Source organism: Stigmatopora argus, chromosome 18 (assembly GCF_051989625.1).
Source record: "Stigmatopora argus isolate UIUO_Sarg chromosome 18, RoL_Sarg_1.0, whole genome shotgun sequence".
In the NCBI taxonomy this organism is placed as follows: Eukaryota; Metazoa; Chordata; class Actinopteri; order Syngnathiformes; family Syngnathidae; genus Stigmatopora; species Stigmatopora argus.
In genome coordinates, this window is record NC_135404.1 from 11,892,423 (window position 1) to 11,902,329 (window position 9,907).

The 9,907-nt window shown below is 40.0% G+C and overlaps 1 protein-coding gene across 2 annotated transcripts in view; it reads left to right on the forward strand.

The window, feature by feature from the left end:
- LOC144093312 (uncharacterized) overlaps positions 1–9,907 on the forward strand; it is a 29,772-nt gene that overhangs the window by 6,071 nt on the left and 13,794 nt on the right. For both annotated transcript variants that reach the window (XM_077626709.1, XM_077626710.1), the window contains exons 3-4: positions 2,163–2,329; positions 5,231–5,352. In XM_077626709.1, coding sequence (XP_077482835.1) covers positions 2,173–2,329; positions 5,231–5,352 — 279 coding nt within the window. In that variant the 5' untranslated portion in view covers positions 2,163–2,172. The remainder of the gene's footprint in view (positions 1–2,162; positions 2,330–5,230; positions 5,353–9,907) is intronic.

Sequence of the window (9,907 nt, forward strand, 5' to 3'; positions counted from 1 at the left end):
CATGACAATAAAAAAGTCAATGTTTTACAAAGGGGCTGAGCAAACTTTTGTGAAATGATGACCACTCCTGGTTTAAAAAAAATCCCTTTCATTTTCAATGATACTAAAATGTGACTCAAATAAATCTTTTTTTTTTTTTAATTGACACCTTCCCATTCAAGTTTTTCTGCTCCATAGTTTACTACAACTATTCAAATGTATTTTTGGGAATCCCCAAAACATTTTTGATCATTAATAGAAATCTGAGCAATTATTGTTATAGTATTTTATAAACATGTTTTTTTGCTAATTAAATTAATACAATGTTGTTTAAAACCAAATATTAGCAATGATTCATCGTTATTGTATTTATAAATGAATACAATGTTGATTAAAAACAAAACCTCTACTGCTCTTACTGCATTAGTACCGCCAACAGCCACAGCATGTCGCTGCTTCACCAGACGCTTAAATCGCTTGCAGACCCACAAAAGACTTGATAGAAGAGGAATCCTCGTTTTACAGGAGTAATATGGCCCTCCCACCTGCACGTGGCAGCAGATAGGCAAGACGTAACCAATTCATTAACAAGAGGATTTCATACAAGCTCTTCATCACTGGCCTTAAAGTTGAGCAGCCAGAAAATTGATTGATTACTCCAAGGAGGAATGGAACCCCCAAAGCAGTGCCGTTTATCACATCTACTACAATCTGTCACTTTCGAAGGCGTCGGATGTCCAAAAAAAAAGATGAAATGGTCCTTCTAAATCCACTTGTGGCATTGCTAGCTCAACAGCCTTGGTGCCTTTCCTTGGGAACCACAACAAGCAAATCCTCTGGCCTTCATCGACTCCCCTTCGCTTGTGTCTGACCTGGAAAAGACATGAAGCGTCCCCTCATCGCCACTGGCCTTTTGAATAATCCCTTTTATGTGGAGAATAAACACACAATGCCTAATCTCCCTCCCCAAATAATTCATTTCATGTTGTTTCCACTAAAAGCGTCCCAGGAGAGCCCGTAGCTCGTTTTTCACCTCATTAGCCTGGACGGACATTAAAAGCGGGCCACTGCGGCGATAAAGCCGGAATTAAACAAGTCTAACGAAGGCGTGATGAGAAAAGGCAACAAAGTCCAGATTGGACGCACGCGGCCGGCGGCCCGCATTGGCAGACGTAACGGTATTTGGACACGAGTGGACAATGGGATGGCGGGGGGTTCTGCTTTCTCTCCTTTTGGATTCCTCGTCAGCATTCCGCACACGCCATCGGCTCACGTGGGCTCGCCACGGTGACGTGTGGGGAGAGCCCCCTTTGTTTTGCTCCGAAGCCCTCCGACTCACGCGTGTCAGCTGGAGGGGAAAAAAAATGCATTCGGGTGATAAATCGAGACCATAGGACGCAAATGGTGCTTATTTATTTATGTGCATTTTTTTTTTCCCAATTTAACTCTTCCATGCTTCAATAAATTTACAGAAAAGGGAGGAATACTTGAGTATATTGCCAAGCCATTCCTTTAAAATACAAGGATTTAAAATATAGGAAAAAATAAGAATAAATCATAAAAAATACCCTAATCAATTAAAAATTAAAAAATATTTTTGAAAATACATGCATTCTAAAAACAGAAAAAGGTAGGAAATTATTTAAAATCTTATTGTTGTACAATGTATTGTATTCCAATTTTTGCTATTCTATTTTTTTTTTACCAGATTTACTGTATTGGTTCATTTGCCTGAAGAATTTTGAAAGAACCAAACTTTGATTTCCGCATAAAAGCGGAAAATGTGCAACGCCATGATTCTCTCTGTATGCCCTAAGGTCACCAAATCCAGGATTATACTTTAGTGTTTTTCTTCCTCATTTTAACGTCTTAATTGCAAAAGCGTCACTGCAATACAGCTCAAACACACCAGATGTGTTCTGGATTATCGATCCCCTCCCAACTGTTTTGAACCCAATTTCCACACCTTTAATGTGATGCAGCTGACATCATCTGGCCAGACGATCTAAAAAGAGACCGAGGGAAGATAAGGCGTCCGCGAGCCGGTCCGTCGTCCCTCCGGGGGCGGTGGCGAAGATTGCGCTCTTGTGTGCTTCTCAGTTGCCATGACAACCGGCACCTGACCTACATATGGACTGTACGTACGGGCTCTCACCCTCTGTTTTCGTCTCTTTGTACAACAGCTCTAAAGGAATGCCAGTGAGAGGAGATTGGAGCAGTGGAGAAAAGAAACCAGAGGAGACAGCGGCTGCCTCATTTGATGACTTGACTCAACAAGTCATGATATCTAACAAACGGTGGAGGAAGGAGGCCCTAATTGATGCTGACAACTTGATGGACCTTTCATCAGGTCAGGACTTTGTCTTCTTTAACAAGGTGCACAGTCAACAAATTTTGAGGGCGCACCCAGCAAGAAGTCAATAATCACAACTTTAGCTCTTTTTTTGTACGTCAGCACCAACAACCGGATTTTAGGGTGCAAAATTAGATTTTAAAAATCAATAAGTCGTACAGAGGCAGGTTAAGAAAATAACTTTAGGTGGCCATTTAAATTTTGGGGTCGACTTAAGTTTCCTTTAAGAAACTATTGAAAAAAATATACACATTTTATAGCGTTATTGAGTTAACATTCCAGATTTGGAGGACATTTTACTATCTACTCTTTCAATTTTGAATCAACCACAAACAAAAACAAAAACTGTTTCCAAGTAAATTTGTCCTGAAACAAATCCAAAACAAAACAACAATTCAAAATAGTTTATGAAATGAGTCTGGAGTTTTCCATAAATTAGCATTTTAGTAACTGTTTAAGTGACTGATTCCATCTAATGTTAAATTTAAAAAGCACTACAGAATGTAAGATGAATTTAAGCTTCATCTGCAGGCCGTAGTCAATTCTATTTTAATCATTAGAAAAGGGAACGGGCCACGACAGGACGACACGTTCCGAGACGTTACTTTACGTGCACCTTTATTCAGTGGTAGTAAATGTTGACATTTTCTAAGCGAGCTCATTGGCACTGGAATTGCCGGCCCTTCATTCGTCAGCTATTGATTTTCCATCCACGCGTTCCACTTGAATCAAGTGGACTCGGCGTGACCGATGCTTGGTGTCACGTAGGCGATCCGCACTTGGACTCGGGCCGTGCAAAACAATCCATCTTCAGTCTCCAGATGATAGCGAGCGACCACAATGTTGTCAACAACATTTTGTCCCGTGGAGCTTATTCTAATAACATATAGGCGTGTATATGTTAGTTATGTGGGGTGTGGAAACTTTTGGGCGCAAGAGTCATTTTGACGACGGACAGAATGGATTGGTTGTCTAGCACGAAAATGATTAGCAAAATTAAAACGTCATCTTACACTTGATTTTAATTGTCACGTTTCCAATATTTTTCGGGTGCAAGTCATCCGATTCAAATAAAAGTAATGGTTCATTAAAATAGTATTTTTTTGGGGCGAGCATTCTGCGTCATAAATCCCATTTCTTGTCGATCTGCTGAGGCTCAAGGGGAGGTTCTGGCCCAGTTTATTTTTCTTAACTTAAGATGTATTTACCTGAAAATAATGCCAGAAAGTGGGACAGTATTAAGCCTCACATCTGATGGATCCAAATTTGAAATTCAAACGGCAACGCATTAGCATAAAAGTTCAGTCAAGTACATTTCATCCGCATTTTCGCATTTAAATTGTACAGTATCTTCAAATTGGAACGCCACGCAACATCAGATGAGGTACTACTTGGTATTCCGTTTAAAATGGGCCTGTCACTTGCACTCACGCAAAAGCAAGTGAGGACGCAAAGCACCGGCAGCCTTTTTATTTCACAGCAACTTGCTCACATTTATCTCTGCCAAGGGCCAGTATGCTAACTCAAAACAAAGACGCTCGCGTGAGCGTTCCGCCGCCGTTCCCCCGCTTGGTTTCACTTCGTTTCGCTTCCCTTAGCATATGACAGAAGACCAAAAAAGAAAAAAAAACCTTTGGTCACTTTGCCACAAGTGATCTTCTTCACCTTTGCAAGCTCCCCTCAGAGGAAATGTCTTCATCTTCATCTTCATCTCATGTGACCCGACTTCCTTTCTCCTCGGGTGCGCCGTTACGGAATTAAAAAGACGAGGGGAACCTTTACCTTAGGCTCCATTTAATATTTAATTAATATCTCACCATGGAAATGCAAGGAATTATGTAAGTCACCCACATTAGGGAGATTGTGTAGCGAGTTGCAGTAACAGTGTGACCGAGTTTTGATGCACAGATGCTTGGACATTGATCAAATAATCTTTTCATATCAGAAGATGTCATTTTAATTAAACCTAAAAGGACGAATCGATTCAATCCTTTAATTCGAATAGAAAAAGATAGCTAATTAGCAATTTATGTCTACGCTAGCAGAAATTGTTCTGCAGGTACAATTTGTGGCTAGCTAAAATAATGTGCATAGTTTTGACATTTAGATTAGAATGGATTAGATCCGATTCAATTTTGATTTGATTCAGATTTGATTTAGATTCGATTTACATTCAATTTAGATTAAGATTCAATTTAGATTAAGATTCAGATTTTATTTGGATTCGATTTAGATTTAGATTTATATTTGATTTAGATTTAGATTCCATTTAGATTCCATTTAGATTTAGATTCCATTTAGATTTAGATTCGATTTAGATTAGAACTTTCTTTCATCCCGTATTCGGGAAATTTCTTGGTTGCCGTAGCAAGACAGACACGACACACAAGACATTGTAGACCTAGTTTAAAAAACTGGTGCCACCCACAGGAATTCCACAAGTTGTATCATTCCTTTTCTAGCCCGGTATGAAACAGATGCAGCGTACAATAGTACTGTTTCTCCATTGACTGTATTTAGCTATCGATTTCAGAGTAAACATTCCATTTTCCTGAAGGTCACAAGGTTAGCAATGCGCGCGCACGCAATTACTGCCGCCTAATGAGTCGCACCGACGTACTCTTGTAAACGGTTTCTGGGTTGGCCGGCAGGTCCTGACGTGGGGGAGACTCATTTGTTTGCTGTCAGGTGCTGACGGCTTCTCTGTGAATACGCTTGACTCGCACCACTGACTCCCTTACACAAGCTGTTTTACAATTGCATTCAAAACATTTGAATCCATTGCTACATGGATTGCTTGTCAAGTGGGGGCCAATGACGGCCCCCTCCATTCGTTCACATTTGAACCGTGAGCTCCACCGGCTAAATGCTAAAATGTACCAATATTTGCTTTTCCAGATTTCGCCAAGATGGCCGCTTGCAATGCACTCCGCTGGAAACAATGGAGCTCCTTCATTGGCTGGCGACTCTCCAACTTTGAAGGAATTGGACGGCAAGCACCATCAATGACCACCAAAAAGGTTAAAAAAAAATCTATTTTGTTCTTCCTTTTCTCGAAGTGCAAGGTGAGTTTGTCAGTCGTAGACGTCCAATCCATTTAAAGTGGGAGTTCATTCGCTGGTTACCCTCCCACTTCAAATCGATTGGACGTCTACTGCCATCAATGACTTGGTTGGTTAGTTCAAATATATTTGTTCTCTTTGATATCTTGTTCATTTATCTGATTCAATGAGTTATTCGTAAATGCCGTTCACCGGAATACCCCCAAAAAATAGCCAATACTGGAGTCATTGCATTTCAAATCTTTCAAATTAAATGCTAGCTAATAAAGAGTTCTTGGGGGTTCAGGAAAGTTGAGGGTGGGCTCAGATGAGTCACAATTCCCCTTTTTTTAACTGTAGAAAATTCAAACTAAAAATAATGAGTTGGGTGGCTTCCATTTGTGAATTTCTGCTTTCTTTATAAAGTTTGCTTAATAGACAAGCTCCTCCGTGGTTTGATTTTACGCATCTCTCTATCACTCTGGCATTATAAAACAGCTTCCGCAATGAGATGAATCCATCCAGCTGGATACGGAAACTCTCTTTTGTTTCCTTGGTGATGAGATGGCCGTCTCGCGCCGTCGTCTGCGTCTCTCCGCTAATCCCAAATCATCCCAAGATTCCCTGGTGTAACGCACGCTAAATAACTGACAAATCCATCCTTAAAGATGCCAATATGTCTTTTTCGCACCTTTCTTTGGTCCACTGGGACCCAGACGATCCCCGAAGTGCATGACGCCACATTATGTCACAGGCGCCAATCTGCTCCGACGTACGGCAATCGCGTTTCCATCACATACATATGTCCCCACGATATTTATAGTCACTAATACCAGAATGGGCGCCAAGGACAGATGGTGCTTCCTTTATAAGTCACCACTTTATTAACTAAGCACATGGCGTAATGTTGAAAAAAAAAAAGGATAAAAATAACGCCGCAAGATATCAAGATCGAGATCATAAAAGGAGACAAAAAAAATCTTATAAAGCTACCAACAGCGATCCTATTATCGTCAAAATTACTACAATACATCAATGTGTTACTCATTAAAGACTGCTTAAAACCAATAATATGGAAAATTGTATGATTTTTTTTATTTATATCACGTTAGCCTGACACTGGCATTATTTACAATGTATAATGAAACATTGTTACATGTAAATTGTTTCTTTTACTAGTATTCTAAATGTATTGCAACTTTGCTGCTAGTCAAATGATTTTCAACGACGCAACAATCATAAGGGAAATAAACATCAAAATTATCATCTAATGCTAAATTAACATCAGAAATCCTATATTACTATTGATAATGTACAGTAATCCCTCGATTATCGCAAATTCACTACTTTGCGATTTTTCCCCGCTGTTAATGATTTAAAAAGTTCATAAAAATGTGAAAATCCACATTGAAACTCGTTAAAAAAAGTTTGAATTGGAGTGACCCTACTTTGCAATTTTTTAATTAGAAAAAAAACATATTTTGTTCTAATTCACCACCTACTCAGAAAGAGAGCAAGAGAACCATCTCGTATGCTCGTATCTCAAATTTGTCTCCTATGAATCGTAAAAATTGCTCGAAATTATCTCCTATGTTGGGACACTTGTATGTCAAGGTATTACTGTATTTCTGAATGCAAATGCAAGGATGAAATTGAGAGAAGCAGCTCGTAGGCCAACCTTGTTTGTCCCAAATCCCCCCCTCCCACGTTCTTCACAAACTCCTCCCCCAAAATGCTTATTAGGCGCCCCTGACGTATTTTCCAAGGCAAGAATGACGCACGTGCTGTCATCCTCGGGGTGGAAAGAAGGTGCGGTGAGGGTGTGACGGAAAAGGGGAGCAGGAAGAGGGGTGAGAAATGAAGGGAGACAAAATGGGAAGTGTGTGTGTGGGGGGGGAAGTGATGGAGTGTAGACAGATGAAGAGGGGGAGGCAAGGAGGGGTGCAAGAGTGGCGACAGATTGATGAATGAATGTTTGTGCAATGGCAAATGGCAATTTACAACATCAACTGAGTGTTTGAAATGAAAGAGGAGAAGTTCAAATCTCCCATCTCCCTCAAAATGCACTTTGGAGAACAACCGTAAAAGAAATGAACGCAGCATAAGAGGTGCTTTGAAAAAGTCTTTATTTCTATTGTGAAATTATTTTAAAGTAGTCTGTATTTTCCCCTCAAGTTTAACGACATCCAAGTTTCCCGTCTTCAAAGCTCGCCAGTGTTTAAAGCAAAGCGCCCCGTCTTAATTTGGAGCACATTTTTCACGGCTCGGCAAGGTCGGGATGACAAGCCAAAGCACTTAAAAAATAATTAAAATTTGAAACTCATTTTTTGGATTTCATGCCGTAGTAAGCGCGTCTGCTTTAGGACCAGATTAGCTCACATGACAAATTGCAAATAGTCAATCAATTCATTTTAACTGCGAGTCAATGTGGATTTGAACATCATAATTCGGAAAAATGTCTTTTCAATATAATTTTAGGTTTCATGACGCAAAACCTTTGTTTATTTTCCTTCGCCCAGCCAATCAAATTGATCCCGATTCCAATTCTCATTCCGATGACACCGTCGTGTTTCCAAAACAACATCGCTGCCCTCTCCTCCACTCGATCGCCATAGCAACGCCGTCTGAGCACCACGCAGCGTCTCAAGACTTTAGATGATATATTAAAGTGACCCACGAAAGCCAGCAATTTCTCCCAAAATGTCATTTTTCAGCCTAGAAAATCCTCCGCCCCAAGCTTTTCTTGGCCCAACCCCCAAATTCTCACTTTCCGTGTTGGAAATCCTTCACCAAAGTCAAAACAAGGACAAATTTCCCCACTTGCTCCCAGTGGTAATTAGCCATGCAGGAAAAACGGGGCAGAGTTATCGCGATGCCGTACAGAGAAAAAAAAGATATCCGTCTGATAAAAAAAAAAAGTCTTGCATGGGATTTGGAGCGAGATAATTGCAATTGCGCCGAGCAAAGAAAGGAGCTTTTCCTCTTGTGAAAATATTGCGCGGCACGGCTGACCTTTCCTTTCCTTTCCGCCGCCGTCTCGACTGATTAGCTGTCGTCCGATGGCTCGTCAAATTCGTAAACAAGAAAAAGTCGTCACAACAAAAACACGCCGTCACGTCTCTTTTTTTTCCAGACCATCTTTGAAATCACTTTGCGTCGAAGGGTCGGTAGAAAATCTACCATCTGCAATAGGTTAATTGGACTCGTGGGAAGGTCGGACACCATAGGTCAAGGGTCACGCTGATCTGGAATTTTAGATTAGATTAGATCTTTATTTCATCCCATATTTGGGAAATTTCCTTGCTTGCAGTAGCAAGAAAGACACAGAAGACATTGTAGAACTAGGTAAAAAAAACTGGAGCCACATACAGGAAGTCCACAAGGTGGGGACCTTCTGCAGACTAAGGTTAAATATTAAATAATAGGTTTTTCTAGATCATGTAAAAATAAATATAAAAAAGGTAATACGTAAAATTACAGTTCTGTTTTTAACTTAATATTTGTGGATTATATTTGTTTTTATTATTGAATCCATTTAAAAGGCAGACATCTGTTTGTATTCAAACTAAATAATTACAATATAAATGCAAATCATTTCTTTTAAGAGTTATTTCTCATGTATCATATTATCATGATTTTATCATCACAATATTTGATCCAATCAAGTGTCCGTTATATTTTCGCCCCGTTTCATAACTCGTTTTAATTTAGCTTTTTATAATAATCTAACGAATGCACGCGTTAAAATAATCAAAGATGCGATAAACAAAACAATCCGAAAGTGACGAATAAACACTACAAATTTACCCACCTGATGACGTAAGGATCTTTTATTTCAACATATCTGAACATTTTTCATATTCTTGGTAAAGACAGCGAGTATCTACAAGATTCTACTGTACAAAAACTCTTGGTGGCAGAATTGCTTATTGCAATCATTCCCGACCATAATTGTGCCTTGCGAGACCATCACATTCTCCAATTTCACAATTAAGACAAAATAACAGAATATACCACAATCTTCTCCAGCCTCCGTTACCAGCGTGTCTTTTCCTCCTTTTGTTTTCCAAAAATCTGGGATCAAGTGGAACGTTTTATTTCGCTTTTCCACTTTGCTCAGAATCCAAAATAATCCCCAAATGAGTGCCAAAGTTCCGTTTCGAATGATAAGACGGTTTCCCATTTTTTTTGTTCTCCCTATCATATGCTCGTGGGAGCGACTAACAATTGCTTTTGTAATAAATGTTCTATATTGTAATGAGAATTGAAACCTTTTCAGCTCCGCCAGTCCGTCCATTAAAATAAACGTGGCAATTGCTCCGGGGTCGATTGTAAAGTTGTTTGATCTGGGCTCACTTAGACTCGACTCGAGGAGGACCGAATTTTTAACGACGATTACGGCGCCGCTCGGTCGCTATGGCAACAGAAGTGATGGGCCGTTAGCGCCAAAACTCGTGGGGGATGAAAACAACAGCGACACAGACGCGAACGAGTCTACGCTTGGATAAAAACCAGGCCGGTCGTGCGCCCAATC